General features: G+C 42.7%; 1 protein-coding gene and 1 long non-coding RNA gene across 7 annotated transcripts in view; one reads left to right on the top strand and one right to left on the bottom strand.

The window, feature by feature from the left end:
- The window catches only part of ABL2 (ABL proto-oncogene 2, non-receptor tyrosine kinase), a 45,610-nt gene that overhangs the window by 18,878 nt on the left and 6,002 nt on the right, over positions 1-20,730 (top strand). For 2 of the 5 annotated variants that reach the window (XM_068690570.1, XM_068690574.1), the window contains exons 2-10: positions 11,893-12,063; positions 12,849-13,144; positions 13,779-14,051; positions 14,822-14,906; positions 16,638-16,815; positions 17,394-17,578; positions 17,857-18,009; positions 18,504-18,593; positions 19,785-19,958. In XM_068690570.1, the coding sequence (XP_068546671.1) occupies positions 11,893-12,063; positions 12,849-13,144; positions 13,779-14,051; positions 14,822-14,906; positions 16,638-16,815; positions 17,394-17,578; positions 17,857-18,009; positions 18,504-18,593; positions 19,785-19,958 (1,605 nt within the window). Of the gene's footprint in view, positions 1-1,784; positions 2,386-6,996; positions 7,028-8,081; positions 8,302-11,892; positions 12,064-12,848; positions 13,145-13,778; positions 14,052-14,821; positions 14,907-16,637; positions 16,816-17,393; positions 17,579-17,856; positions 18,010-18,503; positions 18,594-19,784; positions 19,959-20,730 lie in introns of those variants that run through there. The other 3 variants (XM_068690572.1, XM_068690573.1, XM_068690571.1) reach the window with 3 other exon arrangements.
- On the bottom strand, positions 11,112-16,642 carry LOC137860387 (uncharacterized). Of its 2 annotated transcripts, XR_011098874.1 has the most exons (4): positions 16,153-16,642; positions 15,688-15,752; positions 13,398-14,034; positions 11,112-13,164 (listed from the first exon to the last, which is right to left on the bottom strand). It is a non-coding gene; the product is annotated as an uncharacterized lncRNA (long non-coding RNA). The 2 variants fall into 2 exon arrangements; XR_011098875.1 differs by lacking the exon at positions 16,153-16,642 and having other exon boundaries at positions 13,398-14,008; positions 15,688-16,142.

The following is a 20,730-nucleotide window of genomic DNA, read 5'->3' as shown; positions in this document are numbered from 1 at the left end:
CCTCCCAGTTCACGATGTGCTCTATTCCCTGTCTCTCCAGAAAAGCCCGTTACAGACCTGATGTTGTAGATGGATGCAATTCAGGAGCTAACCAGCGCTTTACAGAGCGAGAGGAAATGAACTGCTGAGCAGGCAGCAACGTTGACCTCCCATTGGGAATTTCCAGCCCTTTCCCTCTTCCTTCCTCCCTCAGTATGCACACAGTAAATAGAGTAAATTAACCATTTGGAGAGGTGGCACGAAAGCAGTTATGGAGGACAGAATAGCAGTCAGTTAAAAACTACTGACAAGATAGTGCCCGATCCTCTGAGCATCCCAGTCATGCCACCACAAATACTGGCAGCAGGAGGGAGGTCTGACAGCACTGCCAGCATTAAGTGGGAGGAAGGCTCTTTAAATAACTAGCAGTGGGTCTTATTCCTGGGCTGTGTCAACATGGAGTTGTTGTTTTACCCTCTGAACAGAAGTTAGTCATGTAATTGTGTGGCAGGCAAGTGACAGAATTAAATCATTCTTGCTGCTTCTGGTTGCTGGGTCTGTTTTAGAAGTGGATACTGCCTATCATTTCACACTTCAGTTCAAGAACATCAAAGCAACAAATGAAAAAGAATAGATTTGGTTCAAACTGGAGGAGTAGCACTATTGAACTTTATCAATAAGCCAAAAGAAGGCTTGTTCTTTTTAAGCTCAAAAGCTTCTGCATTTTGAGGGGCAAAAGCAGCATTAGTCCCTTCCCCTGTCGTTGTTAACCTTGAAATGCAACATGTTGAATGTTTGGGAAGTGTTGTGGAGTAATATCATTAGCCTTTTTCCAGCGGCCTGTTGGCAATCACAAAGCAGGATGCTGGGTGATGTGACCCAGCGTGGCTGTTACATGGCTGAAGAATCCCACTTGGCAGCTAGCTGACTTGTGTGGACATCCTGAAGTGTTCTGGTAAATCCGAGAGGCAGAACTTGCTTTTCCTGTCTCAATTCTTATGAATGTGGTGTAGCTTGATGTTAATAAACAAGAAGTACCTGGGCTTCTTATTAAGAAAAAGTCATCAAGTTGGTGCCTAACTTTACAGCAGATGCTACCTCTACAGAAGTGCACATACATAAAATACACATTTGTATCTTAGCTGCATCAAGTTCCTTCAAGTTGAATAGATTGGCTAGTATTACCTTTATTTTAAAGCTTTTATAATTGTCTAAAAATACCAGATCTCTCCTGAATAATATCCCTTACAAACTTCAGTTATACTTAATCATAGTACTTTATTAATTTGCCTTTATCTTTTGTAAGGAAACTGATTATTTTATTAATACACCAGCAATTCAATCAGTGACTTTTTGTAGCTTTGATTACTTTGAGATAATGAGTATTGGATGTGCTCAGTCTTCCTACTGACTCTTTTCCTTCAAAACTGTATTAATTCTGCCATAACCCAGAAAGGATCTTCAGAAATTATTTGAGTATATTCTTGTTTTAATAAGCTACCGAGACACACAAGGTCTAAACAATGCTGTTAGGAGATCTGAAAAAGCAAACGTAGTGGCACAGGCTGAAACTGAAAAGCCATCTGAACTGAGCTAGGAATTCTATGGCTGAGGCTGGGGTTGTGTTACCCTGGTTATTTAGCAGCTGTTGGAAATAGCACTGGTGAATGGAGTCCCTTGTCTGGTCAGCAGAGCCAATTACAAGTGTCTGGGTTTAGCCAACAGGAAGTGGAGCAGCAGCCGGTAACTAAGTTTAGTGTGATGGATGTGTTTCTGACTTCATCCATGTGTATTTACGCTGCCCCATACGAAAGTGAATCAGCCCATAGGACCGAGAAGGAGCAAAACAACTAAAGCTCCCTCAGCCAGGGCTTAGCTGAAACTCAGACTGGGGCTCTCCTAATGAGAATCCATATTAAGAGTCTTCCCTGGTGCTGAAGTTAAGACAGCATGCAATATTTGGGCAAGTATTCATGCTCAAGCTGGGATTTTCTCGGATAAAAGGAAACGCTGGTTTATTTTCTAAGGCGTATGTATTTCAAGGAGACAAGATCACAAGAGTGTTTTAGTCAAGTGAAGTAAATATTTTAAGAAGGAAAACTCTTTTTTGTTTAAGAGAAGAAAATGGCTTGGACAATTGCTTGAACAGCATCTTGGTTGCTGACAATTGAGGTTGACAGCTTTGTGATTTATTTTTAGCTAGAGAATTTTGTTTAAGACAGAAGTACTTCAGGCTGTGTAGCTTTGGCAGTTGCTGCATATTCAGTGTGGGTGGATGGAACTGAGAAGTCGCATCTGTGCTAACAAGCATTTTGGGATTGCATTAAAAAATTAAACTCATGTACTGGAAACTGAAGCTGTATCAGCTCACCTGGGGAGCTCTACCCTCCGAATACCCTCCAGAAGGTAAGTAGTGCTGCCTGTCCAAGGCAAAAATAACTACCTGGGCCTCAAGTTGTGACATCAGCTCAAGTTTGGGCTGTTGGATTGGCATGTTCTTTGACTCTTGAGATTACAAGTCAGTGAGTTAGACTCTACCCTCTCCATCCCAAGTTTTCCCTCTAGCTAGAAAGGCTAAAAATAAATTTCAAAAAGCCAGCTGAGAAATAGATTAATGCGGTCATTGTTCCAGGTGCTGAGTCTAAGGAGAGTTCCCAATACTGTAGGACTTCTTATTAGAAGTAATTATGTCACTTGGAAAGCAGCTTGGACATTTATGTCATGTTAACTCAAAGGTCTGATCAGTTGCTTTACATCTGCAAAATAAACCTCTCGCCAGCTACACGTTGTTACTGTAGGTATTTCTGGCTTGCTGTGGGGTCAGTTGAACCATGATTCTTTAAGTAGTCTTTTTGCAGAAGAGCTCTTCAAATGTTTGTCCTAACACTGTGTGAATAAATAGCAATTCATTTCTTTTTCTTAGAAGTAGATAATGCCTTGACTTTGATCTGGCCAGTACTACTGACTCCTCAGGAATTCCGTTGGAGTGAAGTATAATCCACATTAAGCAACTTCTCTCCCAAAGTAGTGCTTAAAAAGAAAGCTAAATGACTTGCTGTGAGCTGTCATAATGTTTGGCCATCCCACCTTTCCTGGAGAAGGACTGCATGACCTAATCCTTACTCTTTATACTGGAGAGGTTTACTGGAACTTACTGCTACTAAGGATATCAAGTAAATTTTTGATTTACATGTATGCAGTTTCCCAGTTACCTTGGCTGGTGCCTCTTCATAGCACCCCTTTCCCTGAAACTATCGTTGTGGCAGTAGTTGTAGTCCACTCTAGGCAGGATTCAGAGGAACAAAGATTGGGACTTGATTGTACTGAATGGAAGGAGGTACGTAATACAGAGCACCTAAAGGTGGGGGTCTCTTCGCTTGTTTCTAGATACCAGCAATTGCAAAGCTAACTAGCTTTACAGGAGCTAAACAAATCCTTGGAAATTCAGGTAACAAACATTTTGATAAAGTATTCAGGATCTGTGAAAGGTTTCATGGATAGTTTTTCATTCTAAAATCCCACTTTGTCTGTCACTTTCAATTGCATTAAAATCTTTCCCACTGCAGGAGAGTGTTTTTATCTGACATACTGTTTGGTTTTGCTTCCTTACCCAGAGGCATGCTCAAAAAAAGTCAGATTTGTGCTTTGAGTTGTGTTGCCTCTGACTGTTCCCAGTTCCTGTGGTCAGGTCCATTGTGCCTCTTTCGTTAAATTGATGCTAGGTCCAGCTCCCCTGTGATCACATGAGTTCCTCACCTTAAAGCATTTCTAAATGCATTTAAAAACCTGCATCATTTTGCTAGCTGTGTTTGTCCCAAAGTCACCTTCCTGCCAGAGTTCCACAAGGACAAGAAATCATCAAGGTAGTAAGAGCCAATCTGTTGAGTTAGCATTTGTACTGAAGATGACTGATACTCATCTGCTTTGAAATCACTTAAGCATTTTATAGCATTGCAGTTTTCAGCAGAAGGTTCAGTCCCTTACAGCCTATACAGCTGATGATCTATGAAGAGATTCGTGCATCTTGCATTTAGCAAGGAATGGATGAAATTTTTCAATTAATACTTTGGAACTTAAGCTTGATTTATTTCATTCTGGATTCTGTACCAAAGTAACACTTTACCAAGAAGTGGAGAGAAAGTGGGGAAGTTCTACATTAGGTGATTGTGGAGGAGAAGAACGGCATACCATGTGTGTCACTAACATCTGAGCAGGGAAACGGGCTGATGGGCACCTCAGGGTGTTTGATAGCATTAATAACAAGTGGAGAGGATAACTGGAACTAGCGAAACAGAGGACAGGCAGTTCTTTCATTCAGCATCTGTGTTTTCTCTTTTAATGGTTAGCTAGACGTGACAAGATCTTGAATTTTTCATAGTGGTATAATTAGCTGAGGTTGATGTCTCTCTCTTTCCACCAGTTACTTCCATTCAGTGATATCAAATACCCAAACCTTGCCTTCATTGGGATTTTCATATCAAACTAGCCCAAAAGCACTACTGTGTAAGGACCCACCACTTTCACCAAGAAATAACTGCAGGGGAATACCTCGTGCAGCACATGTTCAAAGTAAATCTGTTCTTAAGAGGTGAGCTATATGGGGAGTTTTGGGCTTCTCCATATATTTCACTCCTCAGTTATGTATTGATAATTAAGACAAGAAGTCACTACCAGCTTGGTTTGAAACCTGGTGTGAACATGATGCAACTTTGTCTCTCTGAAGTCTCCTCCCATTCTGTCTCTCTCAGCCTGGGACCATAAATAGAAACCTATTCCTTGCCCATCCCAAGCTCTTGGCTCGGAGCTGTATTTCTTGGCTTTATTCAGTGGGTTGTTTACGGTACTTAAACCTTGCACCACTCTGTGGGAGGCCCAAAGACTAACTATGGATCTGTGCTGAGCTCAAGCAAACCACGTTATTAAGAGTCTGGTTGCTTACAGGAGAGGAACACCTAGGAACAGCATTCAGTCAGGCTGCCTCTATTTCACCAGAGCCATCTGGGAGCTGTCTGAATCCCTCTAAGCTGTTGTTTTTCATGGCCACACGTGTGTCAGCAGAAAGACTAGGTGGTCTGTTGAGGTGAGGCCTCAAGTCTGGTAATAGGGCAAGGAGAGTTCAGAGGTCTGCTTCTGTGCTACCACATTATTAGACAGCAGTGACTTGGCCTGCTCAGCACTGGTTTGCTCCTTAGCACGGGGTATTTTTGGTAGTAGGAAGCACTGAGACTTGGCTACGGTAGCCTTGTTTCTGAAAAACTTGATCCTGTTCCAATCATGTCAGCAAAATAGGAAACCCACTCGCTGCTGTGTTATCAATTTTGTTTCCTCGTTAAGGCAGAAAGCCTCCCACTAACAAGCTGGTTGAAATTCTTACAGTCTAGTGTGTAAGGTGATGTACATTTGGAGGATTCAGTGGGAAATGCCAGTTACACCAGGAGCCACCGGTTGTTACGTGACAGCCTATTTCCTACACTCCGAGTTGACCAATGCCTATTCTTTGGTAGTCTTTGAAGCTAGCACATAAAATAAGTCTTTGTGTAAAGTAATAGTGTGGATATTTATACGGATATTTAGTTTGAAAACCCCAAGTGGAAATAGAGTAAAAGATGTGGTATGTACAGGGGTCTTGGTGACCTTATATTAAAGTGTCCCTTTGTATTAAATATATATATATGTATGTACACACACACCCACACAGTATTGTTTTTGGTGTAAAATAATATATCAAATTGACACTGTATGTAATAATCAGCATTTACCCTATAACCCTTTCTTTGTCTCTCTTCCTTCTATTGAAAAACCAGTCACTTTGGGCTGCTGCCAGCAGCCCCAGATCCTTTCCAGGGCTGTATTGCTCTTTGCACGTTCTTTTGTTTGATGAAGAAACATTGACAGTGGGTTCATAAATTCAAAATGGAGCAAGGGTTTGTGTTTTTTTTTTTTTTGGTTTTTTTTTTTGAAGCTGCTTGAACTATACACTTCAAAGTAGTGTAGTCAGCAAGATTTCCTTGTACTTAACTTTTCCCCATTGCTGGAAAAAAAATAGAGAAATACTTCAAAAGGGATGATTTAAGTGGTACAGGAAGGGTAACCACTCTCAGGAAACAGCTTTGAAGGGCACCACAGGGAATAGTCTGAAGAGCTGTTCTGCCTGAAAGGTTGCTTCTTCCACCGAGGAAGCTGAGTGTACCAGGACGAAGAGCCTGGCTCGTCCATTGACAGCCAAGGGAATAGGAACAGGAAGCTTGTCGTGGTGGATGCAAATGTCAAGGTAACGGCCTACAGGGTAGAATAACTGTCTAGGAAATCAATTGTAGAAGAAATAGCGCTCGTCCAGAGGTTAGGAAGAAGCCTGAATTTACTCTGCCTGGGTGCACATGACAGGACCTTACAAACATCCAGGCACTGTGCAGGGACACCCCTGTCCTTCCCATGCCACTGGTGGCACCAGCTGATGGCCATCGGGAGCTCTTTAACAGGCCTGACAGTCACAGGGCACCAACACTCAGCGAGGGGGGCTAAAAGTAACACATTCAATGCACTGGTTTGCAAGCTACCTTTTTCATTTAGCTCAGCTTTCCCCTAATCCTTCATTGTTCCAGAGATATTGGTTACTCATCTGATATACTTTAACTAACAAGCAAATTGTTTGTTACCTTGCTTAATTATTACAGCTAATACTAATTGACATTTGCTGATGCTATTGCAGACCCACCTGGACAGTCTGTTTGCTGCAAAGCTCATCTCCATTTTTCTCAGGCTATGCTGCCTTTCCCTACAAATTCTGCCTATTCTTTGTGTATCAACAGATACACTAAGACTGCTTGAAATACCAGTGTGGCTGAAGGCATCCAGAGCACATAAAAGAGAGTAGAAAACAAACTGCAAGAGAAAAACAAATGGGGAAAAAGGTAGCCTAGAGACTCCTAAGTAAACCTGAGTATTGGGTAGCATGCTGCAAGGTTCACCAAGCCTCATTTTGGAGAAGGAGGAAAGGTCACCCAGTTGTCCGAACTTCTGGAAGATAATGGCATGTTCCTGTCCGAAGGTACTTCCTTTGGCTATGTTTTTCCACTTGCATTAGGTGATGGTGGAGGCACAAAATTCTTGGTACAGGCCACACAGGGAGAAGTAACTCCTTGTCACCACAGCGCATCTGTGGGTTTTTGTTTTTGTTTTTTTTTGGAATGCCTTTTCTCATTCACAGCCTTGCACAAGACAAACGCTTATAACAAACCCGGTTGCTCGTTTCTTACCTTTAGTCAAAGCTCTGTCCTCCTCACGTGCTGCGGCTGCCTTTCTCACGTAGCAGTGGAGTCTGCAGATTTAGAGATGCTGGTGGGCTGCAACAGCCTCTCTCCCCCTCCCAGAGGCCAAACCACTTGCTTCCCCTTCCCTGCTCCCTTTTATACCCCTCTGCAGCCCACCAGCCTCCCAGGTGTAAGACTACCATGGTGAGTGCTTGTTCTTTAACCCTTCCCCCTCCACATGTTAGGAGGAACCTGGCCTGCTGCAAACCATACAAATGTAGCTAGAAAACCAAGTCTTTTAAAGAATTCATCAAAGAGAGCTTAGGTTTTTGAAAGGTAATTGATGGCGTCCTTTCACAGAGCTGACCTGAACACTATTAAATCATTAAATGTGCAGCTCAGTCTGGGCATACTGTACAGCTCTTGCTTTCGGTTTCTTTCTGAAATCCTAAAATATGTAACAGTTTACTCTTTCATTGCTCATACAGCTCCTAGACTTATATTTTCATTCATGTTGTTTCCTGTTGATTCATAAATAATGGCATTTATGTGGAGTGGAAAAATGAATCAATCTGGGCGGTCCCCGTAATGGGTGATCTGTTTTGTAATTTGTGCAAAGGAACTTCTCCAAGGAAACGATTTATTTTATTCCAAACACTTTGTTGCCTAACCCTTAGCGGCACAATATTCTGTCTATAGCTCATCTCAAAAGCGTTTCAACTCGCAGCCTGGTCCCCACATCCTTTGTTTGTTCAGCGTTTCGTGGGAAGCTCCACCCTTACTTCCAGCTGGTAACCCAGTAACCCGCAGCTCGATTTCCCTAGTTTTTCCTCACCCGCTCGGCAGCGCTTGCTTTTCCATTGGCCACCAGCGCTGTGAGCAGCGATCGCCTGCACGTGGTGGCGTTTGTGTGGGCACTCCGGGACTTCTTGTGTCAGCCTTCTGCCTGCTGTGAGGCGCAGCATGATCGTGGGGACCGTCCTGTTCCAGTCTAGCAGCTATGGCAAAGAGAGCAAGCTGCTCTGCTGCCTTGGCGATGAAGCCTCTGAGCCCGGTGTGTCGAGTTTCACAGGTAGGACATGTAGGGATGTTACGCTGTGCCATCCCTTTCCTGCAGTACTCGGCGAGCTTAAAGGAGGACGTGGGGCCTTTCAAGTCTTTGTCTTGTAGTACAAGACTGGGTGCAGGCAGGACTGAGGTTGCCTGCTTTTATCCAGGTTTGAGGATTATTTAAAATGCTCTGCTTTTATGAGCAGTTACAGAGTCAGTATTTCAGAACAAAAAAAGACTACCAGCACCTGATGTGGTTCTGAAGTTGAAGATTTAGCATTTAAAAGACTTGCCCTGCACTTGAGCTGAAGAGATTGGTAACAGTAGCCTCGGTGGCAGAGGGTGGGAGGCAAAACGCCTCTTACGTGTTGGCTGAATAGGAAAAGCATTCGTGTCTGGAGAGAAGCAATTTGTATTGTGGGAATACAGAAAAGGAAGGAGGTGGGTGAAGCATAACATCCTTGCTTGATCATGCATTTCTTACTTTGCGCTAAATGATGATGTAAGTTTCCAATTGTCTAGGAAATGAAAGTGGTCACGTATGATTTATGGTTAGGCTTCCAAAGGAGCTGGTACAGAACAGGACTTCCCAGCTCATTTCCTCACTGGGTGTGAATAGAGCTCACAGACTCTTTGGTTTGAAGGGCATCATTTGTGATACGCTTCGCTTATCTTGGTTTCCTCACTGAGGTCTATGCGATTATCACATTTAACTCTCCTTTCTTATCCTTGCATATTGGATGGTATAGATCCCATGCTGTATGAGCAGCACAGGTTATTTCTTAATGGCAACCTGCAATAGGGAAATGCCCCTTTGGCTGATACTGATTTACCTTACTGCTACTTGGGCAGCTGAGTCACTCTAAAAATCAGAGTTCGGGAAGTTAGTGAGACATCAACTCTTAAAAGCAGTTGATTTTTAGGTAATGGGATTTCTAGGTAAGCGCTGTAGCTAAGTGATTGAAGCTCCTCATCAAACATTAACTTCTGCAGGCTTTTTCTGTACATGACGTGGGTGTTGAGAACACGTACCAACCTCCCAGGCATTCCCAAGGAAGTGGTGGAAGTCCCACATCTGCTTTGAATCCCGGCTGGCAGTCCAGCACAGCACCGCAAATGGTTTCACTTGGGCAGAGCTGCTCAGCGCTGAGCAGCAGGTGCCACTTCTGCACATTTTGCCTTGGCTGAAGTGCCTGGTGCTGGACTGGCCGGGGGATTTGCTGCAGCAGCTCGGGAGTGGGGCTGACACAGGGCTTGCCACTGAGTACACGACTAAATGCTTAGCTCTGTGGTCCTGCTTAGGAGGGGGTTGGATGCTCAGTTCCTGAGCTGTTGTGGCTCAAAAAAGAAAAACTATACATTGGTTATGCAATAAAGCAAATGCATATATTTTTGTTTAAGGCCTTTGCCGTTTCAGCAGATGTATAATTGAAAGTAGGAAGTTATTCAAACAGCATTAAGGTATTCTGGAGCTGAAAGGTCAGGATATTTTTTTTGGAAACACTGCCAGCTTTTGTGTTTGCTGCTTATGGCTAGCAGAGATGTAACTCAGCTCTTCTGGATAGCAGACTTGCTGAGTGACTTAGCTTAAGGCACCAAACCCCTCTCTTTTTCTAACACAAGTCATTGGAGGCATGTAAAGAATATCTTATTTAATTAAGATGTGTTTGTACTCCATAAAGAGAGCTGGATTTAGGAACCACTGTTCTTTTCTCTTGCCGTTTCATCTGTTCCTGATGCTTAATAACTGCATATGCACACAGCCAGCCCTAAAACAAATGCAGCAGTAAGTTGGCAGCCATGCTGTGTGTAGGTAGCAGGGCAGGCACTGGTATTTCCTCTCTTCTCCATGAGAGCACCAGTCCTCCTAGACTCTTTATCTGATAGGTCAGTATGTTGTAAAACTAACTGCAGTTGATAGCTAGCAACAAGAAGCGTGTCTAAGTACCGCATCTGCAGAAACTGAAATTAAAGAAGGGATATTTTGGTAGCTTAGTCTCTGTTTACTTCTGTTCTTGGTAGGAGAACCTTGATGGGTGCTACTTTGGCAAGGCTGGGAGGCAAGAGTTCAGTAATTGCATGATGAGCGGGTTACGCCAGCAGTATAACCCCGAGTGATTACCAGAAATGCAGTCAAAATCCACTTAGTGATGTGTTTAAGAACAAGCCAGAACAAACCTCAGCCATTTCCTTTCTCACGTACATATAGCTTAAAAAAAAATTGAACGTGGACTCTAGGAAACACCCCTGACGTTCTAGTTTTCCAGACTTGAGCTCTGTCACGTGCACAGATTTGGCCTGCGTTTGCCTATTGCTTGGCATAGGCCTCTTCCTGTTTTGTGTCTCACTGACTTCCCAGTATTCCTCTCCTACGTTGCATTTGGGCTCTTTGTTCTCTTACAGTGCCTTACAGACTAGTTATCGCTCACAAATGTAGATCTCATGAGAACGTGTGTGTGTAGGGGGTGTAGTTACATGCACATGTTCTCCTGTAGTGGTCTGCTTAAAAATATCCTGTGCCTGACTTCCCAGACCCACAGAAATGGGCAAAGCCTGTTTATAATATGGTTTCAAACCCAAGTTCAACAAGAGGCTGTGGGGCAGGAATGTATGTCAGTTGTGCCTTTAGAGGAAATACTTATTACTTTGTTACCCTTTCATGTTTTTGCCCCCTTGAGCATCCCACATGTATGAAACTACATCTTGGCTCTTTCTTGTGTCCTAACATTGAAATTTAATGGGCTACATGTTCCTGGAAAACCCCACTATGAATTAGAAAGCCAATGATGGTCTTGACACTTTTTTTTTTTTTTTTAACCACAGTACAACCAGTAAGTGTTCAGATACTTTTGCTTTTTACTTTAGTTCTTTACAAAACCTTGTATATTTGGATTACTTTTCATCATCACAGGAACTTTTTTTTTTACTTTTGTCTGTAAAACAAATTCAAGACTGATTCTTCTTCCCACTCCCTTTTACTAACAAGTATGCATCCATTTTAATTTGAAACAGAAAAACAGAATTGCCTTGGAACACTGTTGCTAAATGCTTAGCATCATCCTCACTACTTTCTGCCCTGTCTGCTTTCCACCTTCTTATTTGCATAGTCTTGAAATGTATCACAAATCACTGTCATTTCCACTCATACTGAATCAGTTACTATTGCATATTATGTGTCATAATTCAGTCTGTCTTACCTCTATTTCTAATTTTGCTTTCAAATCCAAGCCACAGAAACAAAGATGACAAACACGACATTTCCATCTTGAAAAGGATTCCTTCACTACTTCACATCGAAAAAGCACTTCTAATTTCTCCTCCATTGTTCTGTCTGTGAATACCTAAAAGCTTTTAATTACATGTGTATGTAATTAAAATAATAAAATAAACATTTAGTATAAACATTTTGTACGCAGCTTGCTATTTACTATCTATGAAGTTAATCATCTTCTCTAGTCTCCTTTTAGCACTAACCTCTGATCTAAGACGTGCACGCGTTGTGCTCCCTTTCCATAAAGGGCTTATTGTGCAGTAGCAGCTTTGCTCTGCACACTGGGTTTTGATTTATTTACAGTTGCACACAAAGTAATTTCCTCTTTTGTCCTTTCTTCAGAGGCCCTGCACCGCCCCTATGGTTGCGATGTTGAACCCCAGGCACTGAACGAAGCCATCAGGTGGAGCTCCAAGGAGAACCTGCTTGGAGCCACTGAGAGCGATCCCAACCTCTTTGTTGCACTTTATGATTTTGTAGCAAGCGGTGACAACACGCTCAGTATCACCAAAGGTAAGACTCGAATCACACGGCAGCTACTAGGCTGTAAACTTAGCAAGAGAAAATAGAAAACAGAAATCCTCTTCTGTTGTTCCGTTTAACAGAACGAGTGCAGCTAGAGAAGGTTGCTCTCTAAACTGATGGATTACAAGCACACTCCCTCTCTCACTTGTGTTGGAGCGACACCTGATGGGCAGTTCTAGTACAGATACAGCTTCGTATAATACCAAACAATCTATCGCAGCTACATCCAGGCTCCCCAGATCACTAGTCACATGAGACACCTATTTTGGGAAAACCTTTACATTACTGGCAAAAACAGAACACAGCACTTTCAGCTGGAGCAAAATCAAGAATTAAGAATGGCACAGAGATTTTCTGTTCAGTATGTATGTAAGAATATGCCCTGCTGCACAACTGGTAAAAAATGAAATGCCATTTTTATATCTGTATTTATATAAATTATTTATTAAATGCTATTAAGATGGACACAAACCTCATCCCTCCAAAAAAAAAAAACCAAACAGCTTTCTAGTCCAGAAACATGGACGGCGGGAAGGTTTTTGAGTTGATCATTCACACTGTAGTACTAATTTAGGAACAGTGCATAAGGAGTTCTGTCTGAAACTTTACATTATAAACTGTTTATATATAGCAATTTAGTTACAAAATCATTGCTGCAGACTTTTATTTGTTAGCTACAAACCCAGGCTTAGAGAGACATTCCCTGTCAGCCCACTCGATGAGACCCAGTAGATTGTATCGTGCTTACTCTGCTTTTTTCCTTCTGCTCATAGGTGAGAAGTTGCGAGTCCTGGGTTACAACCAGAACGGTGAATGGAGCGAGGTACGTTCGAAGAATGGGCAGGGCTGGGTACCAAGCAACTACATCACACCAGTGAACAGCCTGGAAAAACATTCATGGTACCATGGGCCGGTGTCACGCAGTGCAGCAGAATATCTGCTGAGCAGTCTCATCAACGGCAGCTTCCTGGTTCGTGAAAGCGAGAGCAGCCCCGGGCAGCTATCCATCTCGCTCAGGTACGAGGGACGCGTTTACCACTACAGGATCAATACCACCTCAGATGGAAAGGTAAGGATTTCTGGACAATGCTGTGAGGAAAGGAAATAAAAATATTAAGAGATGGTGTAGAATTGCAAGTTGCAGGCTGTTAGTTAAAGAAGGAGTGTGTATGAGGAAGGCCCGCTGGCTTATTAGTATAAAAAACCACATTTTTGGTTGTAATACCCAACACCACTTTCAAAGGACTGCAAACTGCACTTTTATGGCTGAAATAGTAACTGGGGATCAAAGCAATTGTGTTTTTGTTTTGATGTGGTGATACCTTTCTACTGGTCTTCTTAGAACAAGCAGAGTTTTGGCGAGTCAGCAGTTTTAACCCTGATCAAATGGCAGTATTTTGTGCTGCGAGATGTAGAAACTGGACTCAGGTGTGGCTACAAGAATTCTGGTTTCTAGTCCTGTAAAGCACAAAGCAGGAGTCAGCACTGCTCTAGCCTCCCCTGTATCTCGTTTCCTTCTGCAAGTAAAAGTCCCGTGGAGGAATACTCATCTACCCAAACAAACTGAGAAAAAGTATTGTAAAATCTGGTTCTATTACTTTGTTTTTAACCCGTGAGAATGTCTTTACTGTACCTGTTTTCCAGTGTTAATGAAAGTTCTCAGGTGCCTTCAACTAAGTAGATTCCTGGACCTTTCTCAACAGGTTTATGTGACAGCAGAGAGCCGTTTCAGTACACTAGCCGAGCTAGTGCACCATCACTCAACAGTAGCTGATGGCCTGGTGACGACTTTGCATTACCCAGCACCGAAGTGCAATAAGCCCACTGTCTATGGAGTGTCCCCCATCCACGACAAGTGGGAGATGGAGCGGACTGACATCACCATGAAGCACAAACTTGGGGGCGGGCAGTATGGCGAGGTGTACGTTGGTGTCTGGAAAAGATACAATCTCACGGTTGCTGTGAAGACATTAAAGGTGAGTTTTCAGATTGTTGTGCACTGTTCATTTAGTAACCTCTTATGATAAGGAAATTGTCGCATTCTCAATTATACCACCTAATGATAAAAATATATGAAAATGGAGTGTACTGGTCTACATAAATTCCATACTTGAGGGTTGCTCAAGCTAAGTTAGCTTGTCAAACTTGCAGCAATGCACGTGGCTTAAAAACAACTTGGAATTTGGTCCAGCAAGTGCCTGCAGGAACTGCATGGCCAAGTCAGATCTGTAGAAATGATTACCCACACGTCCACTTCCCTTCCCTCAAAAGAGCTGTAAGTAATGAAAGGTGTTGGAAGTATGTTCTACCTCTCCCTTACTTCTGGAAAAAATCAGCATCTCCATTTATATTAATTTTCAAAGTCTTCTGTTTGTTTGAACATCACCATTGTTGAATGTTTACCTTCTAGGTACCCCCTAAGTAAGGGAGATTGCAAGCTTAATTTTTGTAGCTAGACAGGCAAACTAAGTCAGTGACTCCTAGAGTCATCCCCTCATTAGCCACAGCTGCTTTCGTAGCCCCAGTGGCTACCTGCTTGGTAGAGTCTAACACTTTCTGGGTACTGCAGATTTCTCATTTGGCCATGCTGCAGGCTAGCTTTTCAGGGGTGTTAAAGACCCTTTTTTGCTTTTGTAAAAGGCAAAACGGCAGAACAGAGATAAGAATTATTTATATTCAGCTAAAATATGTAGTGTTAAGCAGACCTTGGTCATGAAGATTAATCTTCCCTTTTCTATTCATCTAGGAAGATACCATGGAGGTGGAAGAGTTCTTGAAAGAAGCTGCTGTGATGAAGGAAATCAAGCACCCAAATCTAGTGCAGTTATTAGGTTAGTGAAATACCTTGGTCTTTATATTCTTACTCAGGCTTCTGCCAAAATGAAATCCCTCTCCTTTAAAAGGAGTGGCAGATTTTATGTATTTATATAACTTTTTGAACGAAGTCAGGTTATGAGGTGATATTTTTATAGCTTACTCCTTTGTGTAGTATTGAGACACCAATTTTAAATAAATCATCAAATATGGTCACTTACATTAGTAACCAACTTTGCTGCTGATGCATGACTGTGCATTATATAAAGTTTGCAGTATCAGTCTCCTGTCAGATTGTACCCTTGCCTTTAGCCATTCTCCAGGATTCAGAAATCAGTGAAATTAGACTTTTTTTCTACTTAGTTAACTAAGATTTGTAAAATTATTTTCCATTAGTTATTTTTCTGATAGAACAGAACAAGAAAACTCAAAGTTTTAAAAAAAACAAAACCAATGGAAATACAACAAATACTGTTCTTTGTAATTCTCAACTCAGAGACTTTTATAGAAAAAGCTGCAGTGAGTAGAAGCAATCAATCTGTAACTGAGCAGAAGACAGCCAGATCACTACTGCTGCAAGGGACCATCGTGTTACCACCAAATAAGTACATGAGATCAAGGCAGTGGAGACGCAAGTCAGATCAAACAGCACATGAGTGGAAGAAAGCTGCAGGCTTTTCAGTTTGGCTGTGCCCTGTTTATCTCACTGGCACGTGCATGATACGATGATCACTAATACGTAGTCTGCATAGCTGTTAATTCTACATGTACAAAGATTATTAAGGGGACACATTAAACCTTCGCTAGTGTTTGGTTCCGTCTGGACTTCTGCTGCTTTCAGGAGCAAAGCTGTCAAGCCAAGCCTAGGATAAAAGGAGAAATGTAAAGAATGTGAAGGATTTTAATAATGTCACCTATTCTATGCCCATTTAAAAAAAAAAAAAAAGGACAGAGATGAAGTGTCTGCCTAGCCCTGTCTGGTTCCAGCAGTAGACACGAAAAAGATTGCTCATCAGAGATGCATTTTTGCTCTTTCTGATACGCAGTGTAGTCATGTTTTACTACTGAATGTGGATAACAGTATCAGCAGGAATCCAGCAGTGCTGCAGTGGGAGTTCACAGATTTGACATGAGTATCCTGTTGCCCTCCTCCTCTACTAATACATACTTTGTACATGATTGCAATGACTGTAGCAAGGAGTCATCTGAGGAATGTGTGAGAATGCTGCTTCAGGAGCAGGTCCCACCGTGCTGATGGCTTACCCAGCTAGCACACATGGGAGTGCTTCACATTCCTCTGTAGTGACATTTCAGTCTGGAAAGCTGGCCAGCTGACAGGTACCCACTTCCACTTGGCCACTGTTTAGCTTTAAGAAAGAGGAGGGGGGAAGAAAAGCAGATCGTAGGCCTTCAAAATAACTCCTATTTCATTCTGTAACCCTCCAAACAACAGTGTGTAGTAATATTCTCTCTATATATAGTATACATCCTTTATGTACACTATATAGGAATAGTGGTGCTTTAATGGACACATTTCTCACTATCCAGAAAGTAGATGGCCAGATAGATAGAAGCACTGAATTTTAAGTTGGGCTGCATCGATCCAGGTCTTGTAGATTAAAGTCTTCAATTTTCAGAGAAACGATTCTTGGTACAAAATGCAACGAATGGGTATAACATTGGGACCACCGCTAAGCTAGGGAAGCAATGGCAGCTTCATTCACAAGCCCTTTTCTCCTCACTGCCAGGTGTGTGTACCCTGGAGCCACCCTTTTACATAGTGACAGAATACATGCCATATGGGAACCTACTAGACTATTTACGGGAATGCAACCGGGAGGAAGTGAGTGCTGTTGTGTTACTCTATATGGCCACTCAGATCTCCTCTGCTATGGAGTACCTGGAGAAGAAGAACTTCATTCACAGGTGGGTGAAATCACATTAAGCTGGTACAACCTCAGATTGTAATGGTGGACAGGCCACCACTGTGAGGGCCTGGGAATTCTTGCTTTTGGGGAGATTTTTTGCAGAGTTGTTTTACAGTAGGTCATGCGTTTTGGTTTTAATGCTGTCTTGCAGTACCTCCGCCCCATGGCTTTCAATCTTGTGCACGTGTGCCTGATGGCTGTGAAAGTTGGTGGTGTCCTGTTCCAATGCCCCTGCTCTGGGCAAGACCCTGCCAACCTATCCAGTTGGATAAAGCAGTGCCATGAAGATGAGCTGCTGCTCTCATCCTAGTCTTCAGAAACATAAACCTCTCATTGTAGCAGCTATCGTTACTGGTAATTTACTGGAAAGAGCCCTAATCCCAGCTTCCAGCTCCTAGGAATACATGCGCTCAGTGTCTGACACTGTTTAGAACAGAGCTCATGTTGTCTTTACCTGCTGTGTAAAGGGAGTGCTTCCTCCTGCAGGAGCAGGGGGCAGGCTGTGCTAGTACAGGACTGTATTCAAAAGCCCTGCTCTTGTTCCAGTAAAAGAGTGTGTTTCTTTTCTTTATACAGGGACTTGGCAGCACGGAACTGCTTAGTTGGAGAAAATCATGTGGTGAAGGTGGCCGACTTTGGCTTAAGTCGACTTATGACTGGAGATACGTATACAGCTCATGCTGGAGCCAAGTTTCCAATCAAGTGGACTGCTCCCGAGAGCTTGGCCTATAACACCTTCTCAATCAAATCAGATGTGTGGGGTAAGAAAACTCAACTTCAGTGTTCCTTTTTTTTTCTTTGCTAGCCTAAAGAGTAAATTGTGTTCTGGCCTGGGCAAAAACACATGGGGAGGCGCATGCCAGGCGTCAGCTTCACAAATCAATGGGGTTTTTAGTGTGTGCTGTCTTTACCTAGGCTGACCTGAAGCATCTGCATCAAAGAGATTCTGCCTCAAACTGCAGTAAAGGCCACAATATAACAAGCAACATAGGAGGTGGGCAGTCTTATGACCAGGAATTTTGTTTTTCTCCTTTTGCAGCCTTTGGGGTGCTGTTATGGGAAATTGCTACCTATGGGATGTCACCGTACCCAGGCATTGACCTCTCTCAGGTGTATGATCTGCTGGAAAAGGGCTATCGGATGGAACAGCCAGAGGGGTGCCCTCCAAAGGTTTACGAATTGATGAGGGCATGTGAGTATCTTCTTCCAGTCTGGGGAACAAAGCCTGGGAAGGATGGGTGAAATCTGTGGTTAACTCTAAATCCTTGCTTCTTACGTACTGTTTTGTTAGCTAACGTGGAAAAGTCCCTGTCACCTGACACGTACCTGGTCACTAATGTAAAATGAGTCTGGTCTCTAAGGAACAAGAACTGTCAAAAACTCATCTCTGATTACAGCTGGATAGCATTTTGTGGCAAATTGTACTGTCCTTTTGTGAGCACGACTCTTACAATGGAATCCCCAAAAAAGAAAGAAATTGAGTTTTCCACAAACATAATGGCTCTGCAGGAGACAAGGAGTTGACATGGTTGCACAAAATACATTTTTCAAGTGTGTTGCTTAGTATTTGCCCCAAAAAGCTCTCTGATGCTGCATAACAAATGTAAACTCTATTAATAAAAGAATAAAAAATCATCTCCTACCTGCTGCAGGCACTGAGCCTTAATCTGCGCTCTCCCACTGCAGGTTGGAAGTGGAACCCGCCTGACCGACCTTCCTTTGCTGAGACCCACCAGGCCTTTGAAACCATGTTCCACGACTCGAGCATCTCGGAGGGTGAGAGCCCCTGTTACTTGGTTTCTGAAACAGGAGAAGTGCTTAATCCCCTGGAGTGCTCTTATGCACAGGCTCTTAATGCTCATCTCCTAGCTCTGGAGGCTGCAGTGAGGCTTCATCCCTTACTTCCTTTGTTATCCATAAGTCTGTCAATACATGCTCTTACATTCTGCACAAATACTGAATAACATTTAGACACTTAATACAGAGATGGCATATTAATTAATTTGAGCAGCCAGATAACAGAGTTCATTTAAGGAATATTGTCTCTTCTATTAGAGGAAGCCTCTTGTTTCCCAGACTAGAGAGAAAGGAATAGTAAGTGAGAGAAAAAGGTGCATGCATATCACAGTCTATTTTTGACTGCAGAATTTAGGTCATGTAGTAGTATTCTACCAGCTTTCATTTAAAAAAAATAAAATCTGCCTTAACCTCTGCATTTTCTACCTAGCTACTTTTAGCAGTGAATCTGCAATGAAACTTTCAAATCTAGTCAACTAGGAGATAAATATAATTGAGAAGTGTGATAGTAAGCAGCAGACAAGCACAACTGTCTGAACATCTCAAATTTGAAATTAAATATGAAGCCCATCCATCCACTGCCTTGCTACCAAAAAACACACAAGGGGAAATTCTACCAGGGAGGATCTATAATAGGCACATCAAGTAGCCTACACAAATGATAACCTGGGGGTAGCCAGGAGGTTTTTTTTTTTTTTTTTTTTAATCACATACCTTGTGTTAATGTTGGGAAGGAAACATGTAGTCTTCACTTCCAATAGGCAGGTGCAGTGCTTTCTTTCTGACAAAGCAGCTTAGGTCCAGATGCAGAGAGGACTCAACCTGGAGGGGATCAACACCAGGCACCTTAATTAGAAACAGAAGTAAATGTATCCAGCGTGACCTTTAGCTCTTGGGCCACCTTAACCCAGCATAGAGCTCGTACAGATCCTACCACCATTTCTGGCTGAATTTATAAAGATGTAAGTGAGTTGGAAGTCATTATGTAAAACATCACTTACCCTAAACATCTCTGGACTGGAATAAAAAACTAAGTTTATAAACTGCTTCCTCTCTCAAACACGTATCTCTTCGTGCTGCTCTGGGTCTGTAGTAAAGACCCGTATTTGCTTTTCCTCCTCTTCTGCTGGTCTTTGTTCCAATGATTCTGCTTGCTTTTTCCCCTTGCAGAGGTAGCAGAGGAGCTTGGAAGAACGGCCTCCTCCTCCTCCATAGTTCCTTACTTGCCCCGGTTGCCCATGCTTCCCTCCAAGACTAGAACACTGAAGAAACAGGCAGAGAACAAGGAGAACATTGAAGGAACACAGGATACTCTGGAGCATTCGACTTCCAGCTCAGCACCAGGTATGAGCACAAGGATGGTTGCACTGAGGCCATGTGGGTAGACTTGCTCCTGTTGTGAAGTACCGAACAGGAGAGAACAGAACATCCACCAGCTGGAGATCTGCAACCCAGTATCCCGGCTTGTAAAATTTCATGTTCCAGTCAAGATGATCAAGTGCTTTGGCTTTTTTCAGTTTGTAGCAGGATTTACTGTGGTACTGTGGCAGGAGAGGCAGGGCTGGACACCCCATGGCTGCATTCACTCTTCCTGGATTAGAGGTGGAGAGGTCAGAACGATGGAAGATTTGCTGAGAGACAAGATGACTCCTGGGGAGGAAATCAGCATGGCTTTGTTCTTTGGTAGCACAGAGTGGGAGCTCTTGTCACAGTATAGGTGTCACTTCTCATTCTAGAGAAGGCAGAGACTACTCTTGAGAGCTAAGATGAGCCCACATCTGTACAGGCACAATTCAGACTTCTCTGTTCTGCTCTCAGGTTGTAGAGCAAAGAACCAAAATCTTGAACCAACATATTGCAGGCTGGTGCCTTGAGCAGCTGTGTCATTAGGGCTGTTTGCCAGCCCACTCCTTTGCAAGCAAATAGAAAATGCTGCAGCTTTTTCAGTGGTTTTCTGGTAAACCCATTGTATTCTTTTCTTTTAAGTTTGGATTTGCTGTATTTTTAAGATGACAGCTTCCAAAGTAAACTTGACAATGCAACAAGAGATTGTCTTTTATACTTGCTTTATATTTGGGAAGGAGAAAAAACTACAGGAAATGGGTAAGAAACTGGG

The sequence above is a fragment of the Anas acuta genome, chromosome 8 (assembly GCF_963932015.1).
Source record: "Anas acuta chromosome 8, bAnaAcu1.1, whole genome shotgun sequence".
In the NCBI taxonomy this organism is placed as follows: Eukaryota; Metazoa; Chordata; class Aves; order Anseriformes; family Anatidae; genus Anas; species Anas acuta.
Note: the sequence above shows the minus strand (reverse complement) of the source record. Positions and strands in the feature narration are given on the sequence as shown.